Source organism: Saccopteryx leptura, chromosome 2 (genome assembly GCF_036850995.1).
Source record: "Saccopteryx leptura isolate mSacLep1 chromosome 2, mSacLep1_pri_phased_curated, whole genome shotgun sequence".
Lineage (NCBI taxonomy): Eukaryota > Metazoa > Chordata > Mammalia > Chiroptera > Emballonuridae > Saccopteryx > Saccopteryx leptura.
In genome coordinates this window covers 256,117,069-256,138,432 of record NC_089504.1, presented here as the reverse complement: position 1 = coordinate 256,138,432, position 21,364 = coordinate 256,117,069, and the positions used below count along the sequence as shown (strand labels likewise).

At 42.5% G+C, this 21,364-nt stretch overlaps 1 protein-coding gene across 7 annotated transcripts in view; it reads left to right on the top strand.

Moving 5' to 3' along the window:
• The window catches only part of DCAF6 (DDB1 and CUL4 associated factor 6), a 91,611-nt gene that overhangs the window by 69,451 nt on the left and 796 nt on the right, over nt 1–21,364 (top strand). For 3 of the 7 annotated variants that reach the window (XM_066371452.1, XM_066371457.1, XM_066371455.1), the window contains 8 exons: nt 172–287; nt 1,704–1,790; nt 2,019–2,346; nt 7,145–7,186; nt 13,290–13,428; nt 15,114–15,270; nt 16,068–16,156; nt 18,174–18,279. In XM_066371452.1, the coding sequence (XP_066227549.1) occupies nt 172–287; nt 1,704–1,790; nt 2,019–2,346; nt 7,145–7,186; nt 13,290–13,428; nt 15,114–15,270; nt 16,068–16,156; nt 18,174–18,279 (1,064 nt within the window). The remainder of the gene's footprint in view (nt 1–171; nt 288–1,703; nt 1,791–2,018; nt 2,347–7,144; nt 7,187–13,289; nt 13,429–15,113; nt 15,271–16,067; nt 16,157–18,173; nt 18,280–21,364) is intronic. The other 4 variants (XM_066371456.1, XM_066371454.1, XM_066371458.1 and 1 more) reach the window with 2 other exon arrangements.

Below are 21,364 nucleotides of genomic sequence, written 5' to 3'. Positions count from 1 at the left end.
TAGATTACTAAAAGTGATGTTTTGTAGGTACTATTAAAATAATAAATCCTACATTTTATTTGTAGCCTTAATTTTTTAACTACTTCTGTAGTTATAAACTATAAAAATGATCCTCCCAAGTTCACATTTATTAATTTCCTGGTGGCACCACTTGTCTTGTTTTGACGACAGGAGCAATACTTCCTCCAGTTCTAGAGGGAATGGGACCCATAGCAAACCTGAGGGTCAGGAGGAGGCCCTGGTCCCACAGAGCTCAGAGCCACCTCCAGCAGGAGACAGCGAGACAGGTAAGCTGGGACTGTGCATTGTCATCACAAAACCCCAATGTTGGACGGCCTCCTGTTTTTGTGTTCCCTCAAGGGTGCCCTTTGGCTTCTTGTTTTCAGTAAATTCCTTTTCCTCTGGTCTAGCTATTACTATTGACAAACAGGTAACAGGTGCACCAGGTAGGGACTGTCAGTATTTCAGATGGGGTGTCTCAGTGTAGCCCAGCTCCCCTCTGGACACAGTGGCCAGGAGACATGGTCATCATACCAACAGCTTGTGAACTGTCACTATCCATGCACATCAGCTCTGCCCTGTGTACACTGAGCAGCAGAATGGAGAGTATTTGTCTTGATTTTTTTGAGTATAAATGGTTTTATGGAGGGGGAAAAAAGAAGGAATACGATTTAAACGGGTTCTGAGTGAATCCTGTTTCATTCGGGAAGTGCCATTAAGGGAAGTTTTCAGAACCCCTTTCTAGAATATTTTTATGTAACATTATATGAAAGAGTCCAACAAAGAGCCTGAAACAATAAAAACTTAATAAAGGAATAAATGAATTCTGTTTTTTTAAAAAATGGATATTTCAGTGTAACAGAGTTTAGAAGAATTAAATATGTGTAAGACAACTGTCCAGTTAGGTAAGCAGATGTCCAATTAGGAGCAAAAAACTAATCCTTCATGAGTCTTGGAGTTAAATCCCAGAATTAGGTATTTTCAATGGACAAAACAATTTAAAGTAGGTTCAACTTTACTACTTGTTCATGATAGTTCAGATTATACCAAATGCTTGCTTAAGGGGCAGAAAACTACTCAGTTTTAGGGTTAAATTTTGTGAAGTTTAGAAAACAAGCAAGATCAAGTACTGTCAGTGTTGAGGCACCATCCGCCAGAGGTTTCCTCTGTGTCTGTATTTGCGGCTTACTGACAGGAGGCTTAGCTGAGTGTCAGCCTTTATTATGACCCCAAAAAGCTTAAGAACTCTTATACATAAGAAAGCTGGAGTATTGGCCGGTTGGCTCAGTGGTAGAGTGTCAGCCTGGCATGTGGAAGTCCTGGGTTCGATTCCTGGTCAGGGTACACAGGAGAAGCGCCCATCTGCTTCTCCACCCTTCCCCCTCTCCTTTCCCTCTCTCTTTTCCCCTCCCGCAGCCAAGGCTCCATTGGAGCAAAGTTGGTCTGGGCACTGAGGACGGCTCCATGGCCTCCGCCTCAGGTGCTAGAATGGCTCTGTTTGCAATGGAGCAATGCTCAAGATGGGCAGAGGATCACCCCCTGGTGGACATGCTGGGTGGATCTCGGTCAGGCACATGCGGGACTCTGACTGCCTCCCCACTTCTCACTTCAGAAAAAAAAAAAAAAAAAGGAAATCTGGACTATGAAGTTGGTTATTTTAATAAAAGTGTTTTGGATGCAATGGTCATTTGGTTATTTCCCAGAAGCTCCTGAGGAGCCATCAGAGGCTGTGACGACAGACCGGGAAGGGGCATGTGCAGAAGACCTGTCTCAGAGCCGCACAGACACAGGTGAGTTGTCCTCTTTAGACAGCTGCTTCATGTGCAACACCAGGAAGCCTTAATCTGTGTTCGTCTTTCCAGTGCTAGAGGTTGTTTCCAAAGAGAAGTGTTGTGGAATTTTTCTCTGTCCAGAGGAATTGGGCTTGATCTTAGAAAATGTCTGGGTCAGCTTTGAAGTCAGCTTCAACAGCGAAGGTTGCCAACATGCCCATCTGTCACCGCTTTGTTTTCTGACAGCACAATCAGACAAGTTCACATCTGAGCCGTCAGATGCCAGCTCAGGAGACAGGAACGACTTCAACCCTGACAGTCCTCCCGGGGTTCCGGAAGATGCCGTCTTGTCTGAGGAAGGCAGAGAACCGGGGACTTCCGACCAAACCAGCACTGAGAGGGCCGCCCAGCACAGAGACCTCGACCCTGAGCCTCTGTCACAGACAGAAGCCAGCAGGCCCGTGCCCCCCGAGGAAACGTCGACCACTGACTCTGCTCTCCAGGACACCGATGACAGTGACGATGACCCAGTCCTCATCCCAGGTGCCAGGTATCGAGCAGGACCTGGCGATAGGTGGGTAAATTTTTAGTTAACATAAACTGTAAAAAATATTCACAAAGCCTTCTTTAAAGTCTCATAAAGCAGTCTCTCCATTCTGGATAGTTGCTTCCCCTAAGGGTGTCTGAGTCGTGTGATTTAGAGAGCTTTTCAAACTGTGTGTCACATCACAGGTCACACTCGTTGAGAGAAGCGCACCAAGGGGCAGTGAAGTCGCCACTCCGCTTATGGGCGCTGAGGCTGCTCCTCACTCAGTTTCCAGGGCAGGGAACGGAACGCTGACAGTGACCAGTGGGTCACATGTGCAGTCAGGGTTATATTTAGCCCGCAGACAGTCCTGTTGACATCCTGGCCTTGATCAGGTTTCTGGATATTTTTACTGTTCAGTTTTTCTGCTTTTCTATTGACCCTGGGTTAAGGCAGTGTGATAGCAGTTCTCGTTTTGAGAACATTATGCATTCTAAGTTGGTGCATTTAAGGTTTTCTATTTTATAAGCAAACTCATGTCCTTGTTTTTTTTCTGTACTTATGTAACAAAAGTGATACTGAGGTCGTAATTGAAAATGAAATTTAAGTATTCACTATTTAAAATGTTTCCATTGATTGATGGAGAAAGAGAAGCATCAACTCATTCTACTCAGTTTCATTTAGTTGTGCACTCATTGATTGCTTCTCATTCATGCCCTTACCAGGGATCAAACCCATGACCTCAGTGCACCAGGACAGTGCTCTATCCATTGAGCCAACTGGCCAGGGCCAAGTATCCAATTTGTTTAATAAAATGTACTATATCGCTTTCCAGATTTGTTTGTTTAAATTAAAAATTATATTTTTAATAGATATTGGAAACTTGCAGAAAATTGTTATTTAGCATCTTCTGTCCAGGCTAATTACAGTACTTTCATACCAAATCTGCTTTATATAAGCTGAGGAAACTGATGTACTAAGCAGAGGTTTTATATATGCTTGACCGAAGGTGAATTTTTTTTTTTTTAAGACATGGTAATATAACATCAAAAAAGGAGGATATGAGGAAAGAGTGGGCCTCAGAGAATCTAAAACTTCTTAAAGTTATGTTATCTTTAGTTTGAGCTTTATCATTTCTTTATTATCTTCGTAGTGTTTAGATGGTTTCTATGTTTTAGGGATTTTCCTAGGGTTTGGACCTGCCACTAACTTGGCACCTGCTCACCTCATTGACCCGAGAAACCTAAGCGTGAACTAGGCTGGCAGAGGGTTGTGGGGAGATGATGAGGGACAGTGGCCTGGACCTGCCCCCACACGTGCATGTGCTGTCGAGTTCAGCTCCCATGCAGACATCAAGACTTGAGGCCACCTCTGGTCTGCATTTACTGCCCTGCTTTTTTCTAAATCAAATATATCATAGTCTGTATACTCAGTTTAGGTATTGAGCCTTGGTTTTCCCCATGTGTCATTTTGTTTTATTCTATAGGACATAGTAAACTTACTGAAGAGTAACAGAGGTTATTCTTCTAGAACCAGTTTATTGACGAACAGAATATACCACGTGAGCCACTTATAAGAACAGGGAAAGCAGTTTTAGTGAACTGATGAGATTAAATGCAGCACTCTACACATACACAGATACACGCACGGATGTGACGCTCAAGTGATTGCAGTCACTTCCAGTCACCCCAGTTCTTCTTGGAAATTCACATTATTCTTTCCCAGCTATTTACCAAAAAATTTTAAGTGGTGTAAAACCTTACAAGTAATTTTTTAAAATCCTAACCTCCTTAGCACCATCTTGACTAAATGTTGAGCTACCTGTATAAAAATGCTTCCACTATTTCTGCCCGTTTCTGGGAGCTCTTCATTCTGAGAGCCCTGCCCGTAGTGTCCTTCTGCAGGAGGAACACTGTTGCCTTTTATTCTAAGGAGAGAAAGTTCAAGACGTTTTGCTTCTTAACATGAAAAGAATTATTTACCAGTTTATAAGTAGGCTTGTGTTTTTTGAGAATTTGTTTCCAAAGGGGCAAAGGGTCCCAAACCTGTTGTAAAAGTTATACAATTTGGTTCTTAGAGTCTCAAGATACATTTCACGCTTAAATAAAATGCCCAACAAAAGGATGCACGTCTTTAAGAGAAGCCAGTCCAGATGAGTTCAGTTAGGGTAGAGACATTGCTCGGAACTAAAATGGTGAAAGCTCACACCACTTAGATTATATCTGTGCTTTAATTTGTATGAAGAATTACATAGTAGATCTCATTTTTTTTTTGCCCCAACTTTAATTTTTAAGAATGAAAACTGAAAAGTTTATCACTCAGTCATCTGGACACACATTTAGTAAACAGTTGTTTGCGATGCAGAGTAATGATTTCTCTTTAAAGATTTGCATTCTTATAATTTAGTTAAATAAATATGACCTTGGTGTTTTCACTTTTGGGCTGAGATTAAGCATGAGAAGAAATGCCTTAGAAAATAAAGGCCTTAACCACTAACCTAGCTATGTTACAATGGAATGCTCCTCTCATTCATTAACTGCCGCTCGCCTCGGTGTACCAGGACCCTACAGCAGAGGTCAGCAGGCTTTTCCATAGAAGGCCGAGAGGCGAAGTGGAGGCTATTGTGTAGGTACTTCTGTAACCATGTATAACGTGACCATCTACAAATGTGAAAACTGTTCTTAGCCTGTGGGCCATTAAAAAATAGGTGGCGAGCAGGGTTAGCCCCAAGATCCATAGTCTGCTGCTTCTTGCTCTGTAGAAAATTCATCTTACAGAGATACCAGGCCATTGTAAAATGCCTCAGCTAGCATATCTGGCACAATCTATGATCCCCACATAGTAGGCCCCCTTGAACTTGGTCTAGGGCAAGAACAAAGAACATTAAATGGAAACTACATAAATTGAAAGAAATAAGCATATACTTTATAAGCATATAAAAAAATACATAAAAGTAGTATGTGTGTCCCGTAGGGATCTTAAGCACTGGGTTTGGAAACATATGTGTGCCTGGGGGTGGGATGAGATGCAGTGGGCAGCTCACTGTGAAGTGTTTCCAGGGTGCCAGGCTGTCCTAAAGTAAATGCAAAGTAGCTCTTACTCCTGCCAAACCCAGGAGGTGCTTGGCTCTGAAAACACACAGGCGTCTCAGTAAGCTTCCTGGATACTTTTTGAGTACAGATGCAAAGATTCAAGATATTAACAGTATTGCCTGTTAATGACTTTTGAAAATTTTTTTAGCCCTTTGAGTAGTACAAACGTTTATGTATGTACTCGTGCCTCCTGACCATACAGAGTACAATCGAAACAAAAATTTTTATTTTAAAAATGTGTAAGACATTAAAAAAAGGCAAATGTATGTTCTTCTTGTTTCCTTAAATTGGTTATCAAACAAACATGATTTTAAGTTAATAAAACTGTAATTGGAATTCATTTCATTTTTTGAAAAAAACTCCCAGGGGTCAGGGAACATGAAAAATACTCACTACTTCAAGGGTTAAGTGAGAGAAGGGGAGATAGTAAGAAAGACTCCTTCCCCCCTGGCTAGGATCCACCCAGCAACCCCATCCTGGGCCAGTGCTCAAATACCAAGCTATTTTTAGCACCTGAGGCTAATGTGCTCAGACCAATTGAGCTATCCTCTGTGACTGGGCCTATCTTGAACCAATCAAACAAATGGCTGCAGGAGGGGAAGAGGGAGAGAAAGGGGAGAGAAGCAGATGGTCACCTTTCCTGTGTGCCCTGACTGGGAATCAAACCCACAACATCCATATGCTGGGCTGACACTCTATCCACTGAGCCACTGATCAGGGCTGAAAAGTATTTCTTATATGCACAGAAATGTGGTTCCATTACCTACTATGAAGCCAAAATTCTTCACATATGTATGATAAAATTGCCACCATCTATTTATTATAATCACTCTTTCAGTATTTCTCAAGATTCAAGTTTATTCTTTATTAAAGAAAATTACAGAATAAAAAAAAGTAATTGTCAAGAAGGAGTGGGACTCCAAGGGCATTAAAAGCTCTTTACTTTTGTTATTCTTTGCTTGCTTGATAGATAGGCTTCTGTTAGAACAGCAAGTCAGGCCGTGCTGGTGGTTGGCTCAAGTGGCAGTGTCAGCCCCGCGTGTGGATATTCCAGGTTCGATTTCCGGTCAGGGCACACAGAAGTGCCCATCTGCTTCTCCACTCCTGCCTCTCTTGCTTCTCTCTCTCTCTCTCTCTCTCTCTCTCTCTCTCTCTCTCTCTCTCTTCTCCTGTCCTCTTGCAGCCAAGGTTCGATTAGAGTGAATTGACCCTGGGCGCTAGGGATGGCTCCAGTAACAGAGCAAGGCCCCAGATGGGCAGAGCATCACCTCCTAGTGGGCTTGCCCAGTGGATCCTTGTAGGGCGCATGTGGGAGTCTCTGCCTCCCCTCCTCTCACTAAAAAAAAAAAAAAAAAAAAGAACAGCCAGTCAGCTCTTGGCTTAATTAGCTATTCCCCAAAGAATAGCTCAGCCAAGAGGGTGGTCCTGTAGGTACCCCAGTGGGTGGTGTGGATAATGTGAGTCCCTGCAGGTCCCTACACTCTGTAACAGGGTTCGGTTCTAACCTGTTCAAAAGATAAAGGGGATTCTTGCAAGGTCTTCCTTCTAATCTGTCTTCAGTGAGTGTTCCTGTTTCCTTCATTTCCACATGCACGTTTAGTGGAAAGACATATTCTTACATAAGGCCTAGATCGCAGAGGGAAAGAAAGGCTCTTTTAGAGAGAGGTGGTTGGTGGTAAACGTACTGACCTTGATGCTTTAACTCTCTGGTTCTTTGAAGTCTGTGAGTGACTGTGTTGTGTTCCCTTCACTAGATTTAGTATCAGAGGAACAACAATAGGTGATAGAATAATGAGGTAATTCAGTATGTTCCTTCATTATTGTACTTTTCCTTATGATGAATTTGCCAGGTCCTCTTTTTCCACAGCTAACCACCTTTCCTATTAACAGTTACTACTTCTTGGAACTTACTGAATTCTTTTAAGTGCTGAGCACTGTTAAGCAGGTTGCTTTTCACAAACTAGCTGCATGCACTGCATGGGAACAGAATGAAATGAGATACCCTGTGTGCATATGTACTGACATTCATTTTGAGAGTGTTATACAGTCAAGCGACTACGACCTGACATTATGACTTCAGATGTTGGTTACTTACTCTGAATATTTTGTTGAAGAATTCAACTTCTGTGTTGTTTTTTTTAAAAACCTGATTGGGATAACAGCAGCTTTTTGTAATTGTTCAAATACATTCCTTTTCCTTGAGATGAATAACTAAAAACGGACTTGACTCTAATTCTGCATAAGTTTAAGATTCCGATTCTTTAAAAGAAAGCTGTGTTGTTACCAATACCTTAATAAATTAATAAGTCCACACATTGAGATAATACATAGCTCTCATACACTTCTTTAATCTGAAGACCAATGCTGGGGTACATCTTTAAATATAACGTTAAAGTGAACCTCAGTCTCATTATCTGCGCAAAACCTGGCTCACTGACAAAAGCAACCTGGTACCTGTTTCCAGTGGCACATGACTGTTATTTACCATTAGTTTTTAAAACAAAGTGGAAGATAAAACAATATATACACCAGTCAGGAATGCAGCAATGGTAGGGTTCCCCTTGAGAGATACAGAAGTGATGAACTAAGCTGGGGAGGATCCGGGGGTGTAAAAGAAACCCCTAGTGGGGGCCCATTCCCTGAGGGCTCCTGTGTAAATGGCTCCAAGTTGTTTTTGCTTTTTGTGCTGCTATTTCTAGGCTCTTTTAACAGGAAGGTATATTTAAAGTAGCTTTTTGCAAATTAAGTCTATTGCCAGTTATCATAATCTAGTTAAATGACAGTAAAGTGGATTTTATTTCAGAGCCATTTGATCTTCTGATTTATAACTTTTATCCCAAGTACTCAAACCCAGTTTCTGCTCCTACAGTATAGATTGCAATTAAAAACTACCATGTTGCTTTACATGAGTCACAGGAAAGCTAAGCGATTGAAGTGGAGATTATTGTGAACTAATAAACAGTGATAAACAGAAACTGTGACCCTGACCTCCCGTAGACTGAGTGGGATCAGACTCCTTCTCTGCCTCAGTGATTTCTTTACTGCAGAAGTTATTGGGGAAATTTCTAAGGATAGGGCATTCTTTTCCTGCTTTTGTTCCTTGTTCCTATTTTTGTCTTGACTCATTTTCTGCCTTTTGTGATTTAAAGTCAACATTTTATATGAGTTCATTTTCTCTCCTTTCTTGGCATATCAATTATACTTTTTGTTTTTACTTATTTTACTGGTTGCCCAAGAGTTTGCAATATACATTTTACAACTAACCCAAGTCCATTTTCAAGGAGCACTATACCACTTTGTGGTGGTTTGAGTACCACTTTATAGGTAGTGACAGTGACAGTTCTAATTCCTTCTTTCCCCTTATATCATTCATTGGCTGTCATTCTCCTCACTTTAACACACACACACACACACACACATACATATAGACATAAACATGTGTAGGGGAATAAATTGTTGCTATTGTGATTTAAAAAAAAACCTTATCTGTTAGATCAGTAATAAGAGAAAAGTTATTTTACCTTTACTTATGTGGTGCTTTCTTTGTTTATATAAACTCATTTCTGATCTCTCTTTTCTTTCTCTAAAAAACTTCCTTTGACATTTCTTGCAAGGCAGGTATACTGGCAACAAATTACCTCAATTTCAGTTTGTCTGAAAAAAATACTTATTTTTCACTCACTTTAGAAGGATAATTTCACAGGATGTATAGAGTTCTAAGTGGTGATTTTTTTCCCCCCTCTCAACACTACTCCACTCTTTTCTTTATGGTTTCTAAAGAGAAGTCAGATGTGATTTTTTTGTTTCTCTGTGGGTAAGATATTTCTTTTCTCTTTCAGGATATTTTCTTTATCTTTGATATCCTATATTTTGAATATGATATGCTCAGATACTGTTTTTTGGCATGTATCCTGCTTGGAGTTCTCTGAGCTTTCTGGGCCTGTGCTTTGGTGTCTGACATTAATTTGGAGAGATTCTCAGTCATTGTTTCAAATACTGCTTCTCTTCCTTTCTCTCTCTCTCCTTCTGGTGTTCCCATGTTACACCTCTTATAGTTATCCCACAGTCTTTGGGTAGTCTGTTCATTTTTTTTTTTTTTTTTTTTTTGTCTTTGTTTTCTTTGCCTTTTGGTTTTAAGGATTCTATTGATACATCCTCTAGCTCAAAGGTTCTTTTCCCAGCCATGTCCAGCGTGCTAATAAGCCCAGCAAGGCATTCTTTCCTTCCGGGCCAGTGTTCTTTTGGTTCTTTTTTCAGCTCTCCGTATCTCACTTACGTTGCCCACCTGTTCTTGCACGCTGTCTTCTTTGCCCCTAAGAGCCCTTAGCGTATCAGTCCTAGCTATTCTGAATGCCTCATCTCAGCATCTCAGCATCTCTGCCATGGCGGCTTCCGATGTTTTCTCTGGCTCTTTTAAGTTGTAGTTTTTGCCTTTTGGTATGTCTTGTTGGTTTTTCAGTCTGTTTAACTTTTTATTTGTTGGTTCCAAGTAGGGACTTCAAGCTCTGTATGTGTGGAACTGGATTAAACTAATTCCTGGGATAAACCTAATTTGAACAGGACATATTACCTTTTTAATACATTGTTGGATTTGGTTGCTAATATTTTGTGACGTATTTTTGCAGCTATACAGTGTGTCTGTAAAGTCATGGTGCACTTTTGACCAGTCACAGGAAAGCAACAAAAGATGATAGAAATGTGAAATCTGCAACAAATAAAAGGAAAACTCTCCCAGTTTCATCCCTATTCAGTGCAGTTCTATGTGGGCTCACACACAGATTTTTTAGCGCTCCTTAGGTAGCTATCTCGTATAGCCTCTACAGACTCGTCACTGACTGATGGCCTACCAGAACGGGGTTTCTCCACCAAACTGCTGGTTTCCTTCAATTGCTTATCCCACCGAGTAATGTTATTCCTATGTGGTGGTGCTTCGTTATAAATGCACCGATACTCACATTGCACTTTGGTCATGGATTCGAATTTAGCGAGCAACAGAACACACTGAACTTTCCTCTGTACCGTCCACATCTCGACTGGCATGGCCGTGGGCTGCTCCGCTGTATACACGGTGTTATATCATCATCTGCGCATGCACACATGCTGCCACATCATCCTACAGAAACATTTCTATCGTCTTTTGTTGCTTTCCTGTGACCAATCCAAAGTGCACCATGACTTTACGGACACACTGTATTCTGAAAAAATTTCCTTTTTTATATTCTCATGATTCTGTTTTTTGGTTACACTAGCCTCAGAGAATGAGTAGAAAACTATTTCCTCTCTTTTCTTTGCAGAGTTTATATAAAATTGGCATGACCTTTGAACCCCCTTTTTTCATTATGGCAGAACTCCATACTGTTAGGTCTCTTCAAAGAAACAGCTTTTGACATTGTTGATCCTCTCATATATATTAACCCTTTTATCTTCTATTTCTACTTTTTTCTCTCCTTTTTGTGGTTCTTTTTCTAACTTCTTCAGTTGTGCACATTTACATTTTCTTTTCATTAACATCTAACTTGTCAGAGAACCTGAAGGATATTAGACCTATTCTTTGAAATTTGTAGAAACTGGCTTTGTGGCCTTGTACATGATAAATTTGTAAATGATTCGTTTGTGTTGGAAAAGAATATTACTCTAAGTTTTAATTTAGATTTTACATGTGACCATTAGCTCAAGACTTATATATATTCAAATCATCAAATCAGCCTTTAGTTATCAATTTTATTGTGTGCCAGGTGGGTTTACCTAATAGTGAGAGAGATGTGTTGAAATCTTCACGGTAATGATGGATTTGTCTGATTCTCTTTGTAGTTATATCAATTTCTTTTTTAATGTATTTTGAGACTTTTTATTGGGTGTATATATGTTAAATTGTTCATATCTTCCTCGTAAATTGAATTAATTGTGTTTGTAGTAATCCTCTTTGTCATGTTTTTTGTTTTACTTTCTTTTGTCTGATTTTTTTTTTTTAATTTTTTTTTTTTTTTACAGAGACAGAGTCAGCGAGAGGGATAGATAGGGACAGACAGACGGGAATGGAGAGAGATGAGAAGCATCAATCATCAGTTTTTCGTTGGGACAATTGTTCATTGATTGCTTTCTCATATGTGCCCTGACCGCGGGCCCTCAGCAGACCGAGTAACCCCTTGCTCAAGCCAGCAACCTTGGGTCTAAGCTGGTGAGCTTTTGCTCAAACCAGATGAGCCCTCGCTCAAGCTGGCGACCTCGGGGTCTCGAACTTGGGTCTTCCGCATCCCAGTCCAGTGCTCTATCCACTGTGCCATCGCCTGGTCAGGCTCTTTTGTCTGATATTAATGGAGCTAGGCCGCCTTTCATTTGGTTATTATTTGCACTATAGTCTTTTGCATGAAACCTTTCCTTGTCTTTATGCTTTAGGTGTGTTTTGGACAATCTCTTTTTTCTCCTTTGGTGAATATATTCTATTTAAGTTTATAATCATATGGCTGTATTTGGGCTTGTGTCCAGCTTTTTACTTCTAATTATGCTGTTTTACCCATATATTTTTTTTACTTTTTGCTTTTTTGGTTTTGTTTTTTTCTTTATTTTTTCTCCACTGGGTTGGAATTCATACTCTTTATTACTATTATTTTATTAATTACTTCTGAAATTTTCCATGCTTATGTCTTCTATGAATTTTAAATTGTGTGCCAGTGTAGTATGACTGATTATAAAAGAATTGATAAGTAATGTTCTCAGAAACAACTTGACAAATAGTAGGCTTTTAAGGAATATTTGTTTGCTATTTGGTGTTTTTCATATATATGTGTATTTGTTCAATGTAAAGTTTACAGTAAAAGAGTGTGCTCTTTTTTTATATGTAAACCACTTTTTAACTCCCACCATTAGTGCCTGTTTTCTTGTACTCTTGCCACTGACATAGGTAAAAATCTTTTTAATCTAATAGACATACAGAGATCAATTTATTTTATCTTCATCTCATTGTTAATGAGGCTGCACATCTTTTTATATATTTGTTAAGTGTTTATTTCTTCAATAATTTTCCCACTCATGTCCTTTGCCCATTTTTTTTTTCTGTTGAATGTCCCTTTTTCTTACTGATTTATAGACTTTTAATATATTTTAGAATCTTTGGTCTGTTATATGTCAAGATACCATGTTTTAAATAACATATTCAAACTAACAAACTTATTAAGTACTACCATATGTTAGGAAAAGTTTCTTCTAATAAGTAAATATGTCTTAAAAAGAGCCCCTTATGCTTGGTCTTTAGCTTGGTCATCAGCTGAGTTCTTAGGGGAGTAAAGTCTGCCTCATTCGCTCCAAATCTCTGCTCTGCGCGGAGTCCATATAGAATAGATTCCCTTGGAAGGTCTTTTTTTATTGCACTAGTTAACATTTCTTTTCCTTGACTTTTCTTTTCTTTGCTGGGAATATCTTTAAATAAAAATCTCAAAATAGAAGTTTATCCATTGCTGTTCCATGTTAGCCATAGTTTCTTTTGGTTTCTCTATATGCTTTTATGTTGCCTAACATGGAGAGAAGGAGAAATGACATTGAACAGGACCTGTTTTATTTGTGATAAACTGTACATGAATTTGTCTATGTTTTATAAAAGAGCCCTTTAAAACCTAGTGTGTCGCATGCTCCTCCCTGTACTGTGTTGGCCAAGACTGGTCTCTAAGTGGTCTCTTCACTAAACATCGTGTTCCAGTAACTCAACTAGTCTGGTGGAGTCTCACTGTTGTGTCTGCCTTTTGATGCTTTCAATTGGGGATGCCTTACTGAGATAATGTCTAGTTTAAGTATTTTCTAGACTTACTGATTTTACTGTGTATTGTTTTATTCCATCGTGGCCCATGAGTGTTTTTTATTTATTTGTGTGTTTTCATTTTTCTTCTTTTCATTTGTATTTCATAGACGCTCGGCTGTCGCCCGCATTCAGGAGTTCTTCAGGCGGAGGAAAGAAAGGAAGGAGATGGAAGAGCTGGATACTTTGAACATTAGAAGGCCATTAGTAAAGATGGTTTATAAGGGCCATCGCAACTCCAGGACAATGGTACCAAGTGCTTGGCATTCTCCGCAGAAAGCGCAGTTTCATAATACGAATGTTTTTGCATAAAGGCTATCCTCCTATACCGCCAGTGTGGTGGCAGGGTGCCCTGTGGCCCTCCACAGCTGTCGCGTGCCCCAGCATGGCTCGTCCAGGCCTGTGACATGTCACGGAGACCAGCACTGTTGCAGGAGAACTCAGCCCTCCTGAGGAACTATTGTGCAATTTAAAAAATGTTAGCGTGTACAAGCGCTCTCTCACACTTGGTTGTGTACCTTTGTACTAGATTGTTTTAGGCCGTATTGGCTCTTTTGCTGTTTTTAGAAAGAAAGATTTGGATATATGAAACCCAGATTCATGGCAAAATATAGTCATATATTTTACGACTATGAGATATATATATAATGAATAACTTTCATTATTATCCTTAAGATTGACAAATAAATATTTGTTTTAATCACTAAAACATTGTTTAGTCACTAAAATATTGTTCTCTAAACTTCAGTTTTCTCATCCATGAAATAAACAGAACAGGCCTGATGGTCTTTTTTTTTAAAAGATTTTATTTATTGATTTTAGAGAGAGAAGAGAAAGAGGGAGAGGTGGGTAGAGGAAGAGCAGGAAGCACCAATGCGTAGTAGTTGCTTCTCATATGTGCCTTGACCAGGCAAGCCTGGGGTTTCGAACCAGCGACCTCAGCATTCCAAGTCAACACCGTATCCACTGTGCCACCACAGTCAGGCCTGATGATCTCTTAAAAGTTTTTCAGGTTTTTATAATCCACAAGTCTGTACACAGAGTGCGATATTAATTCTTTAGTAAAGGACGCTTGCGGAGTGTGTTATATAACTGTTATTCTGAACCATTTGCATCTAGAAAGTACAACTCATATATTCATTGAGTTTTCAAAAACTACAGAATCGGTTTTATTCTGCTTTCTTCAAGGTTTAGACAAAAAGTGGCCTTAGGATAGGGAAATAATTAGTTTTCTACAGAAATCATTGATGGTAACAGTAATCATTCAAAAAAGAATACTATTATTAATAGAAGTAACCAATTTACACTTCTTGCATTTTACTGGGTAAAATTGTGGAGGAAAATAATTAGATGGAATGAAAGAAAAAGAAAGATCAGTAAATGAAATAATAGCTTCGAGTAACAACACTGGCTCCCTCTTGTTCTGCCAGAAATAGCAAAGGAGCAACTGCAGATAAAATCACTAAAACTCTCTGAAGTACAAGATTTTGATGGCTCATTTGTATGTATCCATTGGAAGGATTTCATAGCCATTCCAGTACATTCTATTCTTTGTCTCATTGCTTGATTGAAGTAGATATGTTCATCTCTTTCTTTCTCAATTATGAGAACTTCCAATAGCTAAGAAAAAGATACCTTTTGTTATACTGTCCAAAACCCAGCAGTTTCATTCATTCATTTAGCACTTATTAATGCAGCACCTACTGTGTGCTCAGAACCATTTTGGGCATTCTAAAGCCAGCGTTGAACAAAACCTTTCATTACTGAACCATACTCCCCTGCTAGTAAACCCCTGTCATGATTTGAAGATACTAGAAGACAAAGGCGCTCTTCAATCTTTTATTTTCTAAGCCAGTTAATTTTTTAAATATGAGAATAGAGTAAATCTTTATTTTAATAATTTTAATTTTCTTATTATTTGTGTTTTCCCTTAGATAAAAGAAGCCAATTTCTGGGGTGCTAACTTTGTGATGAGTGGTTCTGACTGTGGCCACATCTTCATCTGGGATCGTCACACTGCTGAGCACTTAATGCTTCTGGAAGCTGACAATCACGTGGTGAACTGCCTGCAGCCACATCCGTTTGACCCAAGTAAGGAGACCTTGTAACGGCAGGGCTGGCGGTCCTGAGCAAGCCGTCAGCTGCAGTGGTGTTCTCGCCGTTAGCACCAGCATGATCTGATTAGCCGAGTAGACAGACGCCGGAGTCCATTAGAGTGCTCCATGGGTCTTATACTTCTAACCTGCTTTTGGCAGAAAGTATGGGGAAGTAGATTAAAGACCGCCCTCTCCTAATATTTCTTCTAAGTTGTATTAGCCGTGAGAGGTTCCGATGATTGAACTTCTCAGTGCTTATCCAGGTAGGACCTACAAAGGCACTCTGACTGGCTCCAGGCTCCCATTGGAAATGACCTGTGTTTCTCATGGAAAAGCGGTAGATAGATGAAAGGAATACGAGTCATTCAAGATGGTCTGAAAATTATATTCTAAGGTCCCTTTTAGGAAATCTTCAACATAGTATTCTCAGTTAACAAATGTATCAGTACACTTTCCTTTTCACCTTACTTTCACTGTACACGTGCACACTGTAGGTCCTCAGCACTGTAGATGGCTTCTATGACTTGAAGTGAAACATTGTGTAACAACACCTGTTTTACTGTAAGCTAATTATTGTAAACAAGAGTTAGTTCCTCAGGCCTCTCATCAGGGTTAGGATGATATGACTTTGCACAAAACACGACGACGTAACTGAGGCCCTGCTGTGGATGCGTGTGTACAGATGTATGTACGTGCCTTCACATACACGTACACACTTCCGTGTGTGTGTGGTTATCTCGAATGAGTGGCATATGTTTTAAGTTTATGTTAATATGTTCACTTTATTTCTAGTTCTAGCCTCGTCTGGCATAGATTATGACATAAAGATCTGGTCACCACTGGAAGAGTCTAGGATTTTTAACCGAAAACTTGCTGATGAGGTAAGATGTTTATTATAATTATTAGACCGTATTTTATTTTGTTCTTGAAATACTTTCTTAAGAAATATCAAAGCAGCCTGACCAGGCGGTGGCACAGTGAATAGAGCATTGGACTGGGATATGGAGGACCTAGGTTCGAAACCCAGAGGTCGCCAGCTTGAGTGCGGGTTCATCTGGTTTGAGCAAGGCTCACCAACTTAAACCCAAGGTCGCTGGCTTGAGCAAGGGGTCACTCACTCTGCTGAAGCCCCCCGGTCAAGGCACATATGAGAAAGTTATCACTGAATAACTAAGGTGCCGCAACGAAGAATTAATGCTTCTCATTTCTCTCCCTTCCTATCTGTCCCTCTCTCTGTCTCTGTCACAAAAAAAAGAAAAAGAAATATCAAAGCAGTTCCTTATCAGTTGGTAACATAAAACAAGTTAATATAGTTAAGGAGGTCAATTTTAAAAAAAAGAAAAATTGAAAATCAAGACATAGCTACATAATACTAGAGTTAAAAATTGAACTAGTATTTTGCTAATTAGAAGACTGAGCATTAATAATACCACATTAAGTGTTTTGTAGTTTAAGAAAAATAGGTTGTTTGTGCTTATTGCAGTAAAGGATCATTAAAAAACACTGTCCTTTTGAGACAGCAGTTTTCCTTCTGCGTCTTTCCTCATAGCCTTGCAGGCAGCAGGACAACTAACAAACGTCTTTGTTCTTTACTATGATATTATAAGATTTCCTCTGCTTCTTATTAAGTCAGCAGTTTTCCAGCCGAGTTCTGTGCAGTTCTAGGTTTATAAGGACCTGGGGTGGGAACACTAATGGTCTCTGCCTTTTCTCAGGCTTCAACTGGGGTTTCCGTTGTGGGTTTCCATAGAAGCCTTTTGCACTGAGGGCCCACTGCATTAATCAGCTGCTAATTGCTGAGCTCCTGTGGTTAGGGAAGTGCAGCTCAGGTGGCCGTTTTTCTCTTTAAATAAGTAAATTAAATAAGGGTCCATTGCAAACAGCGTAGTAAGTGGGTCAAACTATTTTAGAGCCTGGGTGACAATTGAGCACAATCCCCACACGTGCTCTCACGCATTTAGTGGAATTTGTACGTAAGTGTGTGTCAGGCACAGCATTGAGGTTAAAAGACACATACACCCTGTGCTCAGAGAGTGTGGACGAGAGAGAGACTGAGGTGGAAATGCTGGAATACGGTGTGGTCAGTGTCCGAGGTGCACACAGCATTTGGAAGCCTGTAGAGAGGAGCAGCTATGCTTGTGAATGGAGGGAACGGGTTGGGACCCTTCACCGAGGGCAGAGGAGTTATCGGGACTGAGTTTCCCAGGCAGCAGGGAGCAGAGGAGCCCTTGAGACATAAGGGTCAGCATGTTCCAGTGTGTGGGAAGGTAGAGGAAACAGCCGTGTGCAGAGACCCACAGTGTGCAAGAAGCCCGCTGCGGGCGAGGCTGTGCAGGGCCCTGTGGGGACCCCGAGCGAGCTGGGAGCACGTGTCACTTCTGGGGACGGCTGACCCTGGCACCTTCCTCTTCCTCTCGGGCCCCTCCTTTTGGTGCTCTCCGCTCTCCCTCTCATTTCCTTTGCCCACGATTTCCCGTGACCCTTCGGTGTCTTCAGAATCTGTTTATCTTGGCCAAGGCAGCAAACTCTCGCAGGACCCCAGTGAACGGGGACAGGAGTTGAACACTGCTCTGTCCTGACGTGTCAGTGCAGCTGTCGGGGGAATGATGGGTGGGCATAACATGGACGCTCTGGGAACAGGTTACAAATGAATGTAACCAGAGTTCCTGGATGCCTCGGCAGCCAGAGCTGACCTTTGTCCTGGCCGTTGGCTGAGGGGTGCCCTCCGCCCTCACCCCTCCCACGCAGGTTGAGGGAGGTGGCCAGGAGAGGCTGTCCCGGGCAGTGTGGACACGGGCACATAGGAGTGGGGCCTGTTCTCTGGACCGTCCTTCCAGTCCCTGGGTAGCGGGTTGGCTGCCCAGGGTCCTTGAAGTGGCTGTTTGACTTGCCTCCCAGGTGATAACTCGGAACGAGCTGATGCTGGAGGAGACAAGAAACACCATCACGGTGCCTGCCTCCTTCATGCTGAGGATGCTGGCCTCCCTGAACCACATCCGAGCTGGTGAGAACTCTCAGACTTCGAGTCCCATTACGATTGTGTTTGAAAAACATTGTATGATTTAAGCTCTGCGTTAAAGGAATTTATATTATTTTCTTACATCACGAAATGAAGTTAGCTAGTTAGCACAGTGAACTGATTTATTGGGAAGCATCAGAATGGAAAGACAAGAGTCACTCGACAACGTGTGACTGCTGTGCTTTCTTTTCTGAGACAAAGCGCCTACCAGCAGCCTTTAGGGGTCCAGGCGCTCAGAGTCGGGCGTAGCCGGACAGCGTAACCCCGACGACAGAGCCCGGACAGCAGAGCCTGAAGAGTGTAGCCCCAACGGCAGATCCCCGACAAGGGGAAATGTACCATGCTGAGGCGGAAACAGATACCTTTATGTTTTCTTCAGTGTGCTTTTGTTTTAAATGATAAACTGAGGGCCAGTGCCAGAGGTAACAGAATGCATGTATTATAACTAATGCTCAAGAAGGAAAACAGGGCGAGGCGCGCGGAGCACGCGGAGCGCAGGGTTCCTGGGTGCTCTCCCGCGGCCAGCGGGGATCGATTGTGGGGTCGCCCGGAGCGAGCCCGTGGCCCCCAGATCGCCCTGACCCAATCCCCGACCTCTCAGATCGCCCCGGCTTGGGTTGCGCCGCCACCCTCCTGGATCCAGCGCAGCCCAGAGGAGGTGTTCCCCCAGCCCCGCCGCTCAGGCTGCCCTGGGCGCCCTCGAGACTCCCCAGTCTGCTCAGCTCCCTGCCGGGTGTGCCTCCCCCAGCCAGCAGCTGGGAATATGCGAGTTCCTGGATAGGATGCTTGAAAATGGAGCAGTGGGGCAAGCCCGAGGGGTGGGGGAGGAAAGAAATTCTTCGTAGAAAGCCACCTCCAATGCCTCTTTCCTCCTACCTTCAACCCTTCCTCCAAAGCCCAGTATTTTCATTTCCTATCCAGCATTTAAACAAGGTCCCTTATTGCCTATATGGCCCACCATCCTCTTTCCCGAGAATGAAGAGGAAATAGTACAATAAAGAGGACTGGGCCCTGGCCGGTTGGCTCAGCGGTAGAGTGTCGGCCTGGCGTGCGGGGGGGACCCGGGTTCGATTCCTGGCCAGGGCACATAAGAGAAGCGCCCATTTGCTTCTCCACCCCCCCTCCTTCCTCTCTGTCTCTCTCTTCCCCTCCCGCAGCCAAGGCTCCATTGGAGCAAAGATGGCCCGGGCGCTGGGGATGGCTCCTTGGCCTCTGCCCCAGGCGCTAGAGTGGCTCTGGTCGTGGCAGAGCGACGCCCCAGAGGGGCAGAGCATCGCCCCCTGGTGGGCGTGCCAGGTGGATCCCGGTCGGGCGCATGCGGGAGTCTGTCTGACTGTCTCTCCCCGTTTCCAGCTTCAGGAAAAAAAAAAAAAAAAAAGAGGGCTGATCTTATTATGACAGTCCTTTATGTCTGTCTCTGTGTGCTGAGAGCAAGACACCTATCCTAAATCCTCATCTACCTGCACATCCTTTCCTCGCAACCTGAAGCCCCTTCTATTCTGTAGAGAGTCTGTTCTGTAGAAAGCTTCCAAGAGATCCGATCACAGCTGAGAAAAAGACTTTCTCTTGGCTGAGGAGAAGTTGGTTAACTTTAACCCAGTCCCTAATGTGATATTACTTTCTCTTTTGTGGTGATGGTGGTGGTGGTTAAGATTCCCCTTAAGGATGGATGACTAGTAGAACTCTCCACTGTCCCAGCTGTAGACGGGAAACTTGAAGCAGGAAATGACCTTATTTGCAATTAGTGCAAGATGGTTGGTCCTTCCTGGAACTAACTGCCCTTTCACACCCCAGCCCCAAGCTCTTGCTACCCCCAGGGAACTTCATTGGACAATTCAAATAAAGACTTTGAGCCTTTCTAAAGGTCTTCTGGGATTAGGAAGATGTGCTAGGCTCCCAAACAGTATTTCTGGTCAAAAAAAAAAAAAGAAGGAAAACAGTGATCTGTGTTCATGACAATAAAAAAAAGTTTCAGTACCCATTTTAAACAAAATGTTTATCAGATAAGTGTTTATCACTGTTCATTCACTGATACCATAAATTTCTTTAAATGTTGGATATCATTTATCAACGAATAATATCCATTTATAGAGTAGCTGTCGTGTGGCAGGCCTTAGGTGAGTCATTTTACAGACCTGCCCTCATTTAGCTCCGACCCTGCACAAGACGGGACTTTGTGAAGCTCACCCCCGGCTGCCCACTGATAAGCAGGAACACCTGAATTTGGAAACACCTGAATCCAGGCCCTCACTGCCCCAACCCAGACTCTGAGCTGCAGGAAGAGATGGTGGGTTCCCTATGACATGCGAGAACGTGGGCAAGGGAGCTCCGAGTTCCACAGGGTGCGTGTCCGGACAGGCCCAGGACAGTTTCACAGAGAGGACAGGAGTGGCGTCGGATGAGTAAGAATTAGGCGAAAGCGTGTGAGCAGAGGGACAGCAGGTGCAGAGTGCAGCACTGGAGAGGACAGCAGCGTGCCCTGGCCTGCTCATAGCTGTGTGAACGCAAGTCTCATGTAGATGGGCTGCAGGGTGGGCACTGTCTGTTGTGGTCATCACTGTATCCTCACAACGCCTGCAACAAAGCAAATACTTCATTGTAAAATCTCTCTACAAGTGCAGGCCCTCAGGAAGGGCCACCCCACTTACAGCCTCCCTCTCACCCTCCACCCCCCATGACACCAGGCACAGGCCCCTTGATTCCTGGACTCGAAACAGTTTGAAACCTCTGCAGTCGGCCACCATACATCAGTATCTGTAGGGTTTCTTTTTTTATTTTTTTTTATTTTATTTATTTATTTATTTTTTTGTATTTTTCTGAAGCTAGAAACGGGGAGAGACAGTCAGACAGACTCCTGCATGCACCCTACCGGGATCCACCCGGCACGCCCACCAGGGGGCGATGCTCTGCCCCTCCGGGGCATCGCTCTGCTGCGACCAGAGCCACTCTAGCGCCTGGGCAGAGGCCAAGGAGCCATCCCCAGCGCCCGGGCCATCTTTGCTCCAATGGAGCCTCGGCGGGAGTGGAAGAGAGAGACAGAGAGGAAGGAGAGGGGGAAGAGTGGAGAAGC